The sequence below is a fragment of the Branchiostoma belcheri genome, unplaced genomic scaffold (assembly GCF_001625305.1).
Source record: "Branchiostoma belcheri isolate BF01 breed outbred unplaced genomic scaffold, Haploidv18h27 scaffold13, whole genome shotgun sequence".
Lineage (NCBI taxonomy): Eukaryota > Metazoa > Chordata > Leptocardii > Amphioxiformes > Branchiostomatidae > Branchiostoma > Branchiostoma belcheri.
The window spans coordinates 735,497-753,231 of NW_017802713.1; the positions used below are offsets into that span (position 1 = coordinate 735,497).

General features: G+C 38.0%; 1 protein-coding gene across 1 annotated transcript; it reads left to right on the top strand.

Annotated features, from left to right (window-relative positions):
* Window positions 1–210: 210 nt before the first annotated feature.
* LOC109463756 (WD repeat and FYVE domain-containing protein 2-like) lies at window positions 211–8,916 on the top strand. Its single transcript, XM_019760603.1, has 12 exons — window positions 211–366; window positions 2,965–3,032; window positions 3,164–3,237; window positions 3,676–3,730; window positions 4,301–4,451; window positions 4,870–4,985; window positions 5,562–5,688; window positions 6,132–6,237; window positions 6,869–6,970; window positions 7,467–7,597; window positions 8,315–8,423; window positions 8,778–8,916. Exons 1-12 carry the CDS (start codon window positions 230–232, stop codon window positions 8,805–8,807), a joined length of 1,206 nt encoding a protein of 401 aa, XP_019616162.1. The 5' UTR covers window positions 211–229; the 3' UTR covers window positions 8,808–8,916.
* The last annotated feature ends 8,819 nt before the right edge of the window (window positions 8,917–17,735 follow it).

Here is a 17,735-nt window from a genome sequence, read left to right on the forward strand (position 1 = left end):
TGTGACACTAATCACCACACGGCACAAAAACGCAAATACTGAAAATAATAATTTCTGGTCACAACAAAACCCGATATGCATCATGTCCTCAATTTTAATACCAGAAACACAGATTATAAATTTGTACTTAGATATTTTAACACATTTCTGTCATACGAATCATATTCATGATTTTCGTATTGGTGAGATTTTTAGCGTGGCTATGCTGTCTTTATTTCTCGGTTCCAAAATGGCTGCCGAAATCCGACCTAAGCCAACATCTCGCAGGCCGATTTTGCTTTCCAAGCTCGAAGGGTCGGGAGATATCGTCAACCAGGCCGTCATCATCCCCAAGGAGGATGGAGTCATCAGCGTGTGCGATGACAGGTCGGTGCGAGGTTTCTAAGTCATAGAAATAGCTGCCGAAATGTCGGGCATTTTCGCGTAACCCTTTCCGGAAGTGTTTGATCGACCCCTGTCTAAAATAATGTTTATGGCTTCTCTTGTCTTGTACTGTGTACTATACTATCTGTATCCTGGAATTAAATTTTATAACCTTTGCAAATTTTAAAGGAAAGATAAGAGAATAGTTGTTGGTGAGCAGAGTATTCTGTATGCTTTGTCTCCTTGACGCCGTTTATTCGATTGCTACCAGACTACTTGACTTAAAAGATTAAATAAAGGGGCGGGGCTATTGTAAACCTTGGCGAAGTAAATCACATAACGTTGATGTATAATCAAAGCAAAATCACAACAAAAAAATCACAAGGATATAACATAATTTTCTTTCAAAATCGTCATAATATATGTTTTATTGCATTTGAAAATTGTGTAACATCACTGTTCCTAGTGAATTCTTTCATCAGTGACGACTTTGGAAGGATAGGGATACTAACCTCCAAATTTTCGATGGCTATCAGTCCATCTTGTTCACAGAGTGGCCTAATCTCGCGAGAGCGCGAGACTAGGCCCGAGACTTGCATCGGTCTGTCGGGTCCCACCCCCCGCCGCCTCCCTCCGAAGTAAGGGTAAGTAAGTCTTGGGGAGCTCCCAACCTTCTGTCCGGTTTAGCTTGGCACCTTCCAACTGTATGTGCACCACTTCCGCACCCGACAGACCGATGCAAGTCTCGGGCCTAGTCTCGCGCTCTCGCGAGATTAGGCCACTCCGTGAACAAGATGGACTGATAGCCATCAAAAATTTGGAGGTTAGTATCCTTATCCTTCCAAAGTCGTCACTGATGAAAGAATTCACTAGGAACTGTATCTATACGTGACAAATGAATCTCTGCAACGATAACGGTGTAACATCACATATTTGAATGGGTACATTGTTTTGCACGAAGCTGTTATAGTCATTTATATGCTCTGGTAAGTGGCTGTTGGTATGTAAACCATTTAAAGCATGCAACAGCCAGTGTTATGAATCAGATTAATGTCAGAAACAATACTTGATATGACAGTAAAGAAAACGGAACTGAGCTTTTAAAATCATATATTGCTGCATGACATCAACCACATCACAATAACTGCTTGTCTAAGATATAACTTTATGTGTTCATTACAGTTTATGCAGTATCTTTTTAAGGGAAACTTAAACAAGCTTTCAAAAATCAAATGATACATATGTATGACATGTAACACTATTGGTGGTAGAACGTCTATGAGAAAAACAGAGAATTTATTAATTTTATAATCGATGAAACTCCATTTTACTTTCTTAACCAAGTTTGTATGTACGTGTAATCTCTATCATTTTTAAGGGAAAATGACAAGCTTTCTAATGACACATCATGTAAACTATGATACAACACCGAATGGTTGAAGAAAAACAGGGTTAATTTATGATTGATCAAACTCAGGATCTAAACTTTCTGTGCCAAGTTTGGATCTAATCTCCATGTGGTCTGCAGGATATTCAATCTGTGCCAACCCTGATAACAGTTTTACTCTAATCCCTTCCAGCAATGTGAAGTAACCTAGTAGTGTGACGTAAAACCTGACCTTCTAGTCCTGTATCTGATTGCCTTGTTAAAGGTATCCAATGCAATTTCAGGGCAGCAGAACTGGAAATACTCCAAAGTCCAAATAAGGCAATCAGTATGATATTAACACATACTGTCCCACAGTCATTAGCACATTTGAATCACTGTTTCATACTTAAAAGGCATTGAAAACAAGCCTGAAGATGAGCCCTTTATTTTCCGGGTAGTACCCTTAAAATCAACCTATGTCCTTCCAGTAACCGTTTTTCATCAGAATTTTGGGCATTTTTCCTCCATGAATGTCAATATACATTGGGACAGTTTTGTTTAAACTTAGTATGTAGATAAATGACAAGAATATTGACTTTGCAAAATCTGGTTTCTAAGCCCTAAAAACTGCACTGGGAAAATGCCGCCTCATTTGTATGCGTCTCATGTTCTCAGCCACACAATCTAATAAAGCCAGGTGAATTTCCCAGGAAGCTCAAGAAAAGCTGTGGCCAAAGGTTGGGCAGTTATAGGAACCATGATCATGAATAATATTCATGGGTTACATGTAGGTTGGAAAAGCCCTTGAGCTTGATTTAAAAGTACATAAAAATGTAAAGCTTGACTTTTTCCTTATACATGCCACAATCATTCTAAACAACATCATCTCTCTGTTTTGAGAAGTGGCATATCTTATATCACATGTAAACATGCCAAATTTCATTTTAAGGAATTATGAAATGGCAGCGTTAATTATCAGGTACTAGGCATGCTAACTGACACACATTATTGCTGTGTTTAGTGCTGTACAATTACATCACAATTGGCTGTTGTACAAAATTGTTACAGTTCAATACTGATGTCTGGCTTGTGGTTGTGTAACATAGATCAATATACGGTTGCTGGATCAGGCTTATACAGACATGTTACAGTCCTGAATGTGATCTCCAATGCTCTTGTGTCACTCTATGATTGTGACTTACCGGTACTGTTGTTGTGTTTTGCTTCCCCAGAACTGTGCGGGTATGGTTGAAGAGAGACAGTGGACAGTATTGGCCCAGTATTTGCCACACAATGCCAGGTAGGTAAAACTAAAGGAAGAAATAAGTGACCATCTGTAATACTAAATACGTAAATACTAAATCAACTACAGTGTATCATTTCTGTGTAAATTCAGTGCCATACACTGTGTTTCTTGTTTTTTCCCTTTAGCTGCTGCATCCGCGTTAGATTATAACCCAGAAACCAGGAGGTTATTTGTGGGATTGGACAATGGCACTATTTCTGTGAGTATAATGAATGAATGAATGAATGAATGACTGGTTTATTTGATCAACATCAACATGATCCTTAAAAAGTACATCGCAGCCAAATAAAGTGGCTGAATTACATACTTTTCACATAAAGAGTTAGGCTATATACAAATTGGCATTTGGTTCAAATATTAATATTTACATATAATAATAATGTTCTAAATGTGGAGAGGTTACTGTTACTGTTCGTTTAGTAGTTTTATCATGTACAATGTTATGTTGTAACTGCTGTCCTTTTTTTTATGGTATTCATAAACTTATCTTAAAAAATAGTTAGATTTCACAAATATTTCTACATCCTCTTCCATGTTCCCTGTATTTTGTATTTCGGTTTGATTACTAGTAGAAATTTTCTCTAATACAGTAATGTAATCTAGACAAGTCATGATCATTTGTTTCTTGGTGCAACAGGAATTCCTACTTGCTGATGACTTCAACAGAATGGCTGCTACCAGAAACTACTTGGGTGAGTTTTGACCAAATCATATTTTTACACAATCCCTTCCACAATTCCAATACATTTGCAAAAGCTCAAAACACTTTCTGGAGGTCTGTGAACTTTTTATGAGATTACAGGATTATGAAAGCCGAAAGATTATGAGAAGTACTCACCGAAAGTCTAAAATCTCCGATGTCTTGTTCAAAGCTTTTTCATTTTTGGTTGAAATTTTTTATGATGAATGCATCTCTTTCCTTTTTTTTTCTATTCCAACATTTTTTACAAGACATGGGGACGGCACACTCAAGTTTTTTCAACTTGATTTTTGTTGCCACCAACTTCATTTATGCTGCCACCAACAAACGCATGAATGAATAACAGACATACTTATTTGCACCTCAGTTAAGTGAGGAAATTTCTTTAAAGTGCCTTTCTCAAGGGCCACAAGATAGTGGGATGGCAGGACTCTAACTCGGGACCTTTTGGTTCCGGGCTGAACATTGTCGTTACGCCACACGACCACACTCTTGTTGGAAGCTTTTTCGTGTTTGGTTGAAATGTTTTTATGACAAATGCATCTCTTCCCTTTCCTTGCAGCGCACCAGCAGAGAGTGGTTGGCATTAACTTCTCGCTCCAGTGTGAGTGGCTGTTGAGTGTGGGGAGAGACAAGTTCTTCCAGTGGCACTGTTCAGAGACAGGCAGACGACTGGGAGGCTTCCAGAGTGGGGCCTGGTGTACTGCCGTCCAGTATCCTTCTTCTAGCAGCTATACATGATTATATAAGTTAAAACTTTTGATCCAACACAAAGAAATTTTCTCACCTAGAGCTTTCGACCAGTCACTCTGGTCTTCCTCAGTAGACTGACCCAGTGAGGTTTGTCACATAGCTTCTTTGAAGTGTGACGTCAACACTGGGTCAAAGGTATCTGGTAGACAATGTTGGCCCCTATCACAGATAAGTGAAGAGTCGAAAGCTCTAGGTGAGAACTTCTTAGTGTTGAAAGTTTTAAATCTGAACATGTAACACAGATGAACTTTCATGATACTACATCATTATTAGCAAAAGAATTCCATCAAAAATTAAAATTTAAGTATATTAGATGTAGTAAATCAAACGTTGTGTCATTCATAATATCGGGTGTTTTCTTAACAGTCATGTTACCAGATTTGATGTGGAGTCCAAACATGTGTTTGTCGGGGATTTCTCTGGCCACATCCAGGTGCTGAAGTTAGAGGGCAACGGGGGGGTCACTCAGGTCACCACATTGAAGGGACACTCGGGTAAGTCACTGGGGAGGTCACTTCTGTGGAGGGAGAGTCAAACACACGCATGCAAATGAAGTAGAATTGCTGTTTGATTTTCGATCTGTCATTGTCGTCATACATCAGCAAATTGGTAGTGTAGTCAACTTTATGTCATACCTGGGCCGTGATTACGTTTGATATGGGTGTTCCGGCCCGTGTGATAACTAGTGGTACAGCCCGGGGTTCTTTACGCATACATTGTACAGCCCGGGCTTCCAAATGTTCCATAGAATGATTCAAACGCATTTCGCCCGAACTGCACCGAAAATTCGAATACAAAATTTGGAGGTTGGAATTGATGTTGTTGCATTTTTTTTTGTTTAGTGACACCAAACTTTCACACTAACTGTACATAAAGTAGCCAAGTAAGAAGAAGAATTTTCTAATGTGTCTATTTTTTGCATTCATGTTTCGACATGTATCTGTATGTGACACTGGTTTCAGAGTGCCACAATTTTGTTGCACAACTACAACTACACCAATAATAAGACATGTATAAGTAAGTAATATTACAAAAAATATAAGTATTTTTTTTCTTCTTGTGTGCTGCAGGGAGTATTCGGTGCTTGGAGTGGGACCCTGAGAGTAGATTACTTTTCTCTGGTAGCTTCGACCAGTCCATTATTGTGTGGGACATAGGGGGGCAACAGGGTACAGCGTTTGAACTACAGGGGCACAGGTAACTCTTCTTCATAATGTTTTTATTCTCTCTCTTTATCGTCTATATTTTGGTGCCCTTTAGCCCAAAAAGCTAATCTTCAAGGGCTCATACAGAAATAAAAATACATATACAACAAATAGCATGGTAAAAAAAATACACAGTTAGCACAAAAAGAAATGTACATTATGTAGGAATGAAAGGAAGAAAACATAATCCACATACATGTACTAGTCACAGATCATTATATGAACAGTTACTGGGTGTTTTTTTAGAGTTGGATCTACTGGAAAGTGTTTTGATGTGCCGTGGTAGTTTGATCCAAAGGTAGATTGTCAGTTGATATGCAATTGTGTATGATTATAGTTTAGATTTCTTATCTGTTTGAACAAGAATGATATTTCTATATGGAACGAGAGCAACTAGGCTTTGTACTGATTTTTGTTCTATTTCCTCCTGAACAGTAATAAAGTACAAGGTCTGAAGTTTGTGGGCCATACCAAACAGCTGGTGTCTGGAGGGGAGGACGGCGTTATTGTGATCTGGAACATGAGTGTGGACAGAAATGAGGTAATGTAACGTACTAAACGCTACCAAAATAGCCCTCTACCGTATATTGTTAACCTGTTAAACGATGGCATTTAGTTTAGATAATTGTGACATTTAGATTATTAATTGGTATCTTTGATAATTAATGTGTATCTTTTAAATATGTAATTCTACCTTTTTATATATGCATTGCGTCTTTTAAATATGTATTCCAATTTTTAAATATGTATTGTCACCTGTTCGCAGCTTGTAAACTTTTAGAGCGATTGTTTATGTCAACTTGTGAAATTGGTATATGTGTACTACATGAACTCACAATTCAGCTAATAAGCTGCGATGAGTTTGTATTCGCAAAATGAATGAATAAACCATTCTATGTAACCTTCCTTTTATTGGGAACTATTTTATCCCTTAGAGAGTTTAGTCTATCACATTGCACAATTTCATAAGAATATGAACAAGGATGTAGTTATTTTTTGGGTAAAAAACTTGCAACTTTGCAAGCTAAAACAATGTTGGGGATTGGAATACTGTCAGTAAACAGACTTATGTAAAGCATTTCAAGCCCTAGCTATAAGATATCAATACTAATGGATTGATACAAGCCAAAATTTAAATTTTTTTCTGTACTGCAACTTTCCCCTTTCTGTAGACCCCCGAGTGGGTTGAGAGTGATAACTGCCAGAAGTGTGACCAGCCCTTCTTCTGGAACTTCAAGAAGATGTGGAATGAGAAAACAATAGGAACAAGACAGGTAAGGCATTTAATTGTCAAACTCTGAAACGTTAAATACATGTACCGGTAATATAGGTATTACACAGCCCTACATGTACATACATGTACATGTACATGTTCAGGTACATACTATAATCTATAAGATATCAGACTAGTGCAGAGGTTTGGGTACTATGACAGATACAAGTTGTGAATTCTACAATGTAGCCAACCATCTTTTTGAGTGGTAAATTGTCATCTTTGCTGAAGGATTTCCATTTTTCATCAGTAAGTTTTGACTGCAGTGTACATGTAACACATTGTGGATCATTGTTACAAACATTTCAGTGTAATATTTTATTCTATATCTTCCCCCAGCACCACTGCAGAAAATGTGGGATCTTTGTTATAAACATCTCAGTGTAAAATTGTATTATACATTGCACATGTATGTTTTTCCCCAGCACCACTGTAGAAAATGTGGGATCTATGTTAAAAACATCTCAGTGTAATATTGTATTCTATTTTTCCCCCAGCACCACTGTAGAAAATGTGGCTGTGCAGTCTGTGCTAAGTGTAGTGCTAACCGCTCCACCATCCCCCTCATGGGGTTTGAGTTTGAGGTGCGAGTCTGCAACGCCTGCTTTGCCAACATCTCAGATGACGAGTAAGATTTCCTTCTCATCTTTTTAAATTTATAACCTAGGAAAATTAATGTTGTATTTGAGTATGGTTCCAAAAAGATAAGGGCCAGTAGGTAGTGGTGCTCATTTTTTCAACATCATATTTTAATCATACATTGTACAAGAGATGTTGTATGGCTTTATTATATTCCATTGTTATATTTTGTATTGTTTATACATTGTTTATAAATGGACTCCAGGAAGATTAGTGAATGTATTCACTAATGGAGATCGAAATAAACTAAACCAAACTAAACCAAACCAAACTGGACTTCAAAGTACATGTTACATTGATTACTACACATTGTTTGTATCACTTTCTTTAGTTTAGTTTAGCTAGCCTGGGTACCATCCTGGTTAGTTAGACTAACATAGGTAGTGACTGTGGGAGCGGACGTAAAGTTACCAGGATGGTAGCCAGGCTATAGTTTAGCAGAAATGAGGAGAATATGTTGGAAATGATTCTACAATGTTTTTGTAATTCAGATGTTAGATAAAAAATTTCATGTTCCTTGCCACTGATTGACCCAAAAAAGGCTAGGTTTAGCCAGTTTTGCTAGGGTAGATCGATAAACCAGAAACACAACATTTTCCCTAACTCTAATATGATTAACAAATGATCATTAAATTTGCCATTAATGTTTTTTTAGCAATTCATGTATTGTGCATAGTTTAAGATAACCTGGCTCTGTGTCATGTAGGCGAGCTCCAATGGCGACGTTTCACGATGTCAAACATGGCGTGGTCGCGATCCACTATGACGGCACGCGTGGGTGGCTGCTGACATGTGGCACAGACAGAATTATAAAGGTGAGTCAAGCTCATGAACTATTGACATAATCCTGCAGTTCAGTCATGTAATGCTAGGTGGCATCAATGAATGGAGGTGAAATAAATACATGTGTATGTGCAATACAAATGTATGTGTGTATGTGCTTCCAAGTGGTGTAAAAAAAATTGAGTCATTATTTAGTAGCCATTTCCATTGTCATAATTTTTTTTACAAAAAACATGCTTTAGTTGTATATTTTAGTTATTGAAATTGAAAAATGATAAGCTTGTATACTTGGTAGAGTTTTGTTATGCATACAATGTATATGAGTCCATATATGTATCAAATATGCCTTGTCTGATCATGTAATATCTTACATTTTTTTTTTTCAGATCTGGGATGTCAATGCACTGGTGTCATAGCCACTTTTTAACCACTATTGACAATACTTGAAAAGTATTCCCGTTCACCATACATGTACAGTTAATTATGTGTAGAGATTTTCTTTTCATTAGGCCACGTCAATTTAATTCCTTGGTTCTTAGAGACATTTTAAGTGATACTTTAGCAATAGTTCAAGATAAAAGGGAGGGCAACTTGTAAAGGTGCGTATGCACCTGTTTTGCTCTCGATTTTACTTTGTGAAAAATAAAAATAAACAAATAAACAAATAAATGAAAGTAAGGGCTGGTATAAAACTGTGTACCAAGGAACAGTGTTTCTTTGTAACGTTTTTTTTTTATATTTCTAGTTCAGCAACTGTTTTCATTTCAAGAAATTAAATTGGTGTGGCCCAAACTGTGTGAAGAAATCATTTTGCCATTTAATCTTGATTGCTATTAATATGAATGTATTGGCATCTGATCGCTGTAAATATTGTAATTGTTGATTATTATGCATATAAGATGTTGTTACAATAAGTATAAGAATAGCTAAGTATGTATGTAATAACTATGTAAGATCAAAGATGAAGATGCTGTGCTGTATTTGCATGTTATTTCATCTTGACATGCATTATCAACTATAATAAACCTTAGAATTTGAAAGATAAAGAAAAGATTATACATTTGGGCCAGTTCTGATTATCATGACTTTTTTTTAACATGAGCAACTAGTAGACTTAATTCAAGAGCAAAATAAAATTGAGAAGAATATTACTACATTCTTGAATACTAATTTCCAGTGATGATGTCAAACATATGTAAAAGGCAGATATTTTGTTGTAAGACTACAATCACATATTGTAATAGTTGGCATGGGTTCAAATTGTACACTGTAGATGTTTTTGCCTGCTCCTGTAAGAAAAAAAAATACTTACTTTTCTGTGTATCAAACCCTTTTAATAAGAAGGTAACCATCTTGTAGGTTTGAATACTGCACTGTGCACAGAGATTCTGAAGAAGTACAATGTCAGTAGGATGCATTCCTTCATAACTTTCAAAAACTACAGCTATTTCTGTTTACTTATTAAATGAATGTAGAATGCATTGTTACAATGGCCCATGAGCAAATATACACAAACTAGCAACCGAAACATGATACATGTATTGCAAATAGTATTGTATACTTTCTAACTAGAAGACATTGGTTGTTTGGGTCTTTTTTTAAAAACTTTTATTATTTGTGACATGTATAAGGAATTTCTACATTGTATCTTGCTTTCATCCCACAAAGTTAGCAATTTGCAACATGAATGGTATTTTGATTTGAATTTTCATGTCAACACATCATTTCTTATAGAACGTTTCTTGGAAGTATACTAGCCATATTTTTATGCAAGGACTTGACTAAAATCTGTAAGGGCAGTATTCAGTTCAGTTGCCTGAAATGTTGCACCCATGCAACAGCGCCTCCTATCAACATTGCTAAGTATTACAGGCAAATATGTCCAACACCTCTACCTATTGACAGACCATATACATGTACAGAGTTCAACTGAAGCTTGTGATGTCCAGAAACTTTGCTGCATGTATTGTAAGAGTACATAGCGCATTGTTGGGAAATATGATTGTATTGTCTTTGATGAATGTACCATGGAAGTTAATGTCTATACCGATTTGTAAGATATTAAAGGCTTAAACTTTTGCAGTGTGACTAAGGCCACTTAATAGTATATACATTATATCAACCGTAAGTATGAAATGAAATGTTGCAATAACTAGCTGATAGTCAATAGGAAGAATGCAGCATACGCTGTAGATAGCAGATACTGGAAGCAAATTCTAACAGATGAAGCTTTTGTTGTCCTATGACATGATACTTGTACAAATTGTTGATGAATAAACACAGAACACAACACTTTATCACAGCATTACCATAGTCATACCTCTATCCCTGATTTTACACAATATGCAGACTATTGTATGTTTTTTATTTAAAAATTGGCATTGATGGTTTGTAATAGTATATTTGCATGTATGTGACATAATATTCGATGTTCTGGTTGTTTCAATCCGAAAGAATTGCATCTGACATATCAAATTTAAATGTTGCAAAAAGAACAAAACAAAAAGATTTACCCATCCAGGCAATACCTACGCCAACGTTACGACAGTACAAACTACAGTAGAGGTAAGACTCTAGAGTAAAGTGAATTAATTTTTCAGCATCATGGACAGGCACACAAGACTGTCCCTGCCCCTGGTGCTGAAACAGTTCACGTTAATCCATAGTCTCTTAGGCCACAGCAAGTAATTTTTGTGGATGACATCTGATTTTGGAAAAAAAAAAAGAAATTTTGTTGCCTTCTGACAGTGGTCACCATGCCGAAAATGGGCAAATATGCCGGAAGGTGGATGGCAGATAACTATGAAGAGAGGAGACAAGAAAAGGCTCTGATTTAATGTTTTGTTTCTTACTTTCATGCAGTGATATGTGATGTTGGCTGTGTATTTTCCGACTGAATTCGAATCAAAACCATTTGTACAATGATTGAGTCAAAATTTCAAATTGTAAGAACCTTGTTTTTTTCGGCCCGCCATGTTTTTTTTTCGCCCGCTCGCATTAGATTTGGAGTCTGCGCAGGATGTCATCCATAAAATTTACTTGCTGTGGCCTAAGCAATGAAAAAAAGGTCACAAAAGGAGCTTCTTTATTTCTTGTGGCGGAATCACGGCAACACTCTTTGGCTTGTCTGCTTTGTCATGAGCTGATGAAAGATGTTGGCTGCCGTCTGAAAGTTATCGTACTGAACTGTATCGTCGTGAATTCTACTGCTAGTTCTACCCTTCATATTTTGCATGTTTATGACTCAAGATAGCCAGAGTTCCATTTTCCCTGTTATCAGAGGGGCTTTCTGTAGCTATAATGCTTTAGATAGACCATTCATACTTGCCAGAGATCGTGTGCTTGATTTTCGCTAACGGCAACAACTTTTGTGCATTCTGTTTGGATCTGTAACTTTGACAGACGAGTTTCTATAGGGAAAAAACGATGGGAAAGCGACAAGTTTTATGCCTCCATACCTCGGACACTATCGCCCTGTTGCATCCCTTTAAGTTCAGAACCTACCATAATCCAATACGCCAACCTTCGGCACTCTCTCAAAGGAAACATTTGTCACTAGATACCCGAAGTTACGCCTACCAGACCGCTAGCTAAAATGGCGCGTGTGAACGGTACAGATAACACCCAGGCGGCCATCCCTTGGCTCTGTTATCTGGTCTTGCCCACGGGGCTCTCTCGTAATGTTTGGCGGGCCAACTGTTTTCCAATATCTGTTATAGAACATGGGATTCTCCGTCACCTTTTGAACTTTTCGCATGATATTTTCATTTTATATCCAAAAACGCGATCGATAGAGCCCCATTGGCGCTGGAAAATTGCCAGACTTTCTATATTTGATCCAAGCGTTTGAAACTTTAATCCATGCATTTTGACATCCCGATCGGAATAATGCTATAGGACTAAATCAATATGTCGGCCTTGACCCAGCAGTCCTGTGTTTGTACGGTAAGCTTAGGGATAAGTCCTCTGATGCCTCCGGCACGACAAGCTATTGGTGGTTTGCACTCACGTGATTATGACGTAAGCATCGTCCGCCATGTTGGATGGTTCAACCTGGAAGCTGCCAAGAGTAAATTTCAATCATAATACATGTTATTACAGTCACGTGGATGTACCATTAATCAATGTACACTAAACGCATTGGCAGAACGTACTGCCCCCGCGCCAAACCCGTAATGTATTGTGCTTAGCACTTCGGCAGAACGTGTCATATAAGGTCGTATTCGAGTATATTAGGTTAACATCCCGTCTGTAGTTTCCACATGTTATTTCGGAAAAGATATCGTCTGCAACGGGAAAATTTCTGATGCAACATTGACCAAACATCCAACGAAAACCGTGAAAAATCCGGGTTTTGCGCGGGTGCAGTATACGTACGTTCTGCCGACCTGCTTGCACACTCAAATCTACTAACATTTCTTTTGACTGTGTCCTAGTATAGCTAGATTCTGTGCATTTGATTTTGTCACCTTTTTGGAAGCAACAGATCATTATCAAAGCTTAGCTAATAATAAGACGGGAGTGATACGTATCAGCTGCATCAATACAACAAAAAGAATTACTTTATGTTGTCTATAAATACTTTGCAAAAGCGGAGACTCCCAAAGATGTTGATATTACATATAGAGTGGGCATAGCCTGCAATACACTACTCTGATCTGCACAGTCAGTTTGATCCTGAATCATTTGAGAGCTTTTGAGATAAAAGCTAAATGTTCCTCTCGTAGTGCAATGTATCAATCCTATCGGCTGCAGTGGTGTACCCTAGATTACTGTCTTGAGCATCATGGCTTTTCTTGCTCACAAATAGCACTTTCGTGGTCAACTGTAAGTTAACATTAATCGCCGTTGATCACCAATACGGTGTTGTGGGTTTAAGATAATGGATCAGAACCATTTCCTGTGGGTGGTTTGATGATTTTCTACAACTACGGGGATGTTCCAAAACCATTAGACAAGGCAATCATGGATCACATGCCGCGGTTCGTAATCTAACACGGGCTTGTTGTAAATCGTGAATGGTTTCCTTTTTTAGCACAATGAAAGTCCGGGTAAAGAAAATGGCTTTCAGAAATGGCTGCATGATGTCCATTTTCTCTTATTGTGACTATTTGAGTTTTACAAAATAGAAGCAATCGGCTGCGAAGCTCAGACTTCTGTCTATATGTATGCCTTTATAGGCGACATAGAAATCCTACCATTTGAGCTATATATATGTCTATAGTCTTACTTGCGGTCTCACTATACTTGTTAGTCTTTTTGGAATAGACCAGAAACCGACATCTACTAACACATTCAAAATCACAAAGGTTGGTCTACTATACTACGTGTACCATACTTAATATATACACTAAATAATTGAAGAAATTTGACTTACCTGAAAGATTTTGAAGGCTTCAAACGTAGCACAATATTTGGCGTCTGAATACAGACGTAAAAAGTAGTATATGCCAAGTAATGCCAGTTAAAATATTGCTCACCCCGATGTATAGGTAAATCAGGCGCACATTGAGGTAAAAAAAAAATCACGTTAGACGAGGAATGCATTTCTCAACCATGAATTGTGCAAATTTTGCTTGTAATTCTAGACGTCTGTACATTCTATAACCGTTCTAACATCGGAAATAACAATGTATGCGAATCACCATTGACTGACATTACAGCTACCCATGCAATTCATCGGGTTGTTCAGTAATTTGTCTTGAACCCCATTCCGTGAAATGCCGGTAAGATTGGATTTTAACGTGCTTTAGTTCATTGTGAGAGTAAGAATGTCACAGCAGCATGACGCCCACGTTTGGGTAAATTTTCCCTCCGAGAGACCGCAGCCATCCATCTCTCAGCCTCGCAGGCTGCATTAGGCCATGCCGACATAGTTTTATGGATGACATCCGCGCGCGCATTGATTTTCGCCTGTTGTCAAAAAAAAAAAACTAGAGAAGTAACATTTGCAAAGTAAATGCACAATGTTTACCTTCGGACATGGTCTGCCCTGTTAATTTTTACTCAAACACATTCACATACATGTACTACGAGTATATGGTGCCAACAGTAGAGTAGAGCAGACCATGAAATTGCAACATTATGTAACCCAACACAAGTCACCATGGTGACATACGTCAACAAATCATGTCATTGGCCAGGTCAGAGGTTAGTGTTTGGAACAGAAAAGGAAGAAACACAGTAAAAACAACATGTTTTCCTTCGGTAAACATTAAAAAAAAACTGAGCCTCTGGCTCTAGGCCTGGGTAGTCCATGGCAGCTAGCGACAATACGGAGCCGGGCACCCAGGCTACCGAAAATCCACGACTCAAGAACTCAAACGTACAGTGCTGATTCATAAATTCCGCAAAAAGCCAGCATGTGCCGGCTTGTCGTATACTACTATTGTCGTCGCTAAGTACTGCTGCAAATTCACAATACCAACTTTGTATTCCTGTGGTTTAGTAGCATTTATATTTTTGGCCGGATTTTTTTATTCGCCCGCGCGCACTAGTTTGGGGGTCTTCAGAGGATGTCATCCATAAAATTAAGTCGGCGTGGCCTTATCGGCAAATGTGCTGCCTAGTACCACCCAGGAGGTACGCTATTCATCCCCGTCCGTGCTTAAACATGACAGAACCTCGTAAAATATGGACCGGAATGTGTCGATGAACAAGGGAAAATGTTACGACTGTTTCTGGCGTGATTTCCCCATCCGCTTTTAATTTACACCGCAGAGAATTGTAAAGTCACACTGGACCATCAGGCACGACCACTTTTATGATTGTATTCATAAAGTTGAAACGATTTTCCCCCCTCCCCCAACCTCTAGCATGTATCTCCCAGTATGTGGAAAGCGCAAGACTCCAGGCTAGAGATAAATGCCTGAGATCCTAATCTTTCAAACTGGTTTTAAGCCAGCACGAGGGAACGAATTTATCTAAAATTTATCACCCAAGCAGACTGGAAGGGTTTTGTATGACAAAGATGCCGTGATATAAGAAACAGGTAAAATTAATACTATAATTATAGTCTTCAACTCCATCAATTCAAGACACGTATTGTGACTGTCGAAGATGGTATTTCAAAAGACTGTTTCAGGGGATTTTCACGTACTGTAGTACTAATGTCGAGGTCACATTTTCAAACTGGGGCCCGGCCGGGCAGCTTTCGGAAATGAAAAGTACTATATAAAACAAACGAAAACACAAAAAAATTATAAATTGATCATGAGTACTATTTCTTTTATATTCTTTATATAGATTGTTAAATTTTCGTTGATGCAAACAGCCCGGCCGGGCCCCGGTTTGGAAATGTGACCTCAGCATAAGATAAAACGCTGACCCTGGCGTTACCCGCACTTTCAGTGTCCTAGAAAGAAAGCATTAAGAAAAGCATTCGGATAAGCATTACACTGCGTTAAATCAGAAGTCCTCCCATGTATGATCCATTATTGCCTTGCCTAATGGTTTCGGGGTTTTGCCACAGAATCCCCCCGCATGGGTCAGAGGAAACAGTCTCGCTAGATACAGGAAATGGTTGGGTCTATTATATTAGTCCCTCGTGAAAAGTCTAGGCCTCCTACTACACTTTGTATGTCAGCATGAATGCAAAATTGCCGTTAGAGAGCATGCAGAATCGAGCATTGGTGGGTACAGTCTACTGGACAGTTTCAATATTCAATGTTCTAACGTTTACATTGACTACAATGCTTTGCATTACTGAGGTGTCGTATTGTCTGCAGATATTTGTATCTCTCACATACACAGTTTTTTTATTCCAACATTTCATGACCAAACGTGGTTACGGCACACTCAAGTTATATCAACTTATTTTATGACGCCACCAACACAGAGTACAAATACAGGACAGGACAATACTCATTTTCACTTGAGTTAAGTGAGGAAAGTCGTGTAAAGTGCCTTTCCCAAGGGCACAAGATCGGTGGCATGTCAGGACTCAACCCCGGGACCTCTTGGTTCCGAGTCGAGCACTCTGCCGCTACGCCACACGACCCCACACACAGTTTGTGCATGAATGAAAGCAAACGACGAATAAGCAGATAACAAAATAACTAAACTAATGATGGTTGAAAGAAAGATGATATATCCTCAAATCTGAACAAAAGTTGTACCAAAAGTCCATAATTACTTTTATAGAGAATATAGAATTGTGAGCAAAAAAAAAAGTGATGACTAGAGAAGTAACATTTGCAAAGCATAATGTTTACCTTCGGACATGGTCTGCCCTGTTAATTTTTACTCAAACACATTCACATACATGTACTACGAGAATATGGTGACAGGAGTAGAGCAGACCATGAAATTGCAACATTATGTAACCCAACACCAATTACCATGGTGACAGACGTCAACAAATCATGTCATTGGCTAGGTCAGAGGTTAGTGTTTGGAACAGAAGAGGAAGAAACTGAGTAAAAACAATATGTTTTTCTTCGCTAAACATAAAAAGTATGTGAGCTCTCCGCGAAGAGAATTCACGACTGGCACACAGTTATTTGAGGTAAGTGTCCTCCATGTAAGGTTGGATAGTAAGACTAAGGAATGTCTGTCTGCTGGGTGTTATCTTTACTGACCATACGAGCGCCATCTTGACTTTGAATGGAGAGTGTAGCTTTCCAAATATCTGGTGACGAATGTGGAGCTATTTTTTTTCAATTTTTTCTACAGGGCTGATTCAGTAATAAAGAAAGTATGAATGTAAACTTATGCAGTCTATAAAGGTACATGATGTCCATTTTGTCATTAAGAGTACTTATGAATAAAACAATTGATCGTACAACTGTACAAATGGGGCAGCTTTAATATAGTTCACATATGCATTGTTGCAACCTTAGCCACAGAGACATATGTATATGTATACACAGTATACTCTACAGTGACTTAAGGTATTGAAAGATATAGCATAGAAATTCCCTGGATTGAAACGCTGAAATAAATATATCGTTAACATGATTTAAGTATACTGAATTCATGATAGGATCATGTCAACTTAAAAATACACAATAATTGTAGAATATGTAATGTAATAGACGGAATGGAGCATATACCAGTAAACCATTTTCCTGCTTTCTGAGACTAACTGTTCGGAATAAAACCACGAATAAACCACGATAACATGATTTCTAAAAATCTCAAGCTGCATTTTCAGCATACGATTAATAGAAATTGATGATATAGGTTGGATAGGCTACAACTGCCCTCATGTAGAAAGTTAGGCAATACCGACGTTCATCGTTGTATTTTATGGACGTATAGGAAGGCACAGTCAAAAATCTTATCATACTTCACAGGTGTTACGATAAAATACACTGTGCAAAAGTCACACTACAAAAGACATG

Coding starts and splice junctions, on each gene's coding strand:
- LOC109463756 (XM_019760603.1), top strand. CDS start 230: ATGGCTGCCGAAATCCGACCTAAGCCAACATCTCGCAGGCCGATTTTG. Junction 367..2,964: donor ATCAGCGTGTGCGATGACAG/GTCGGTGCGAGG, acceptor TTGCTTCCCCAG/AACTGTGCGGGTATGGTTGA. Junction 4,986..5,561: donor CACATTGAAGGGACACTCGG/GTAAGTCACTGG, acceptor TGTGTGCTGCAG/GGAGTATTCGGTGCTTGGAG.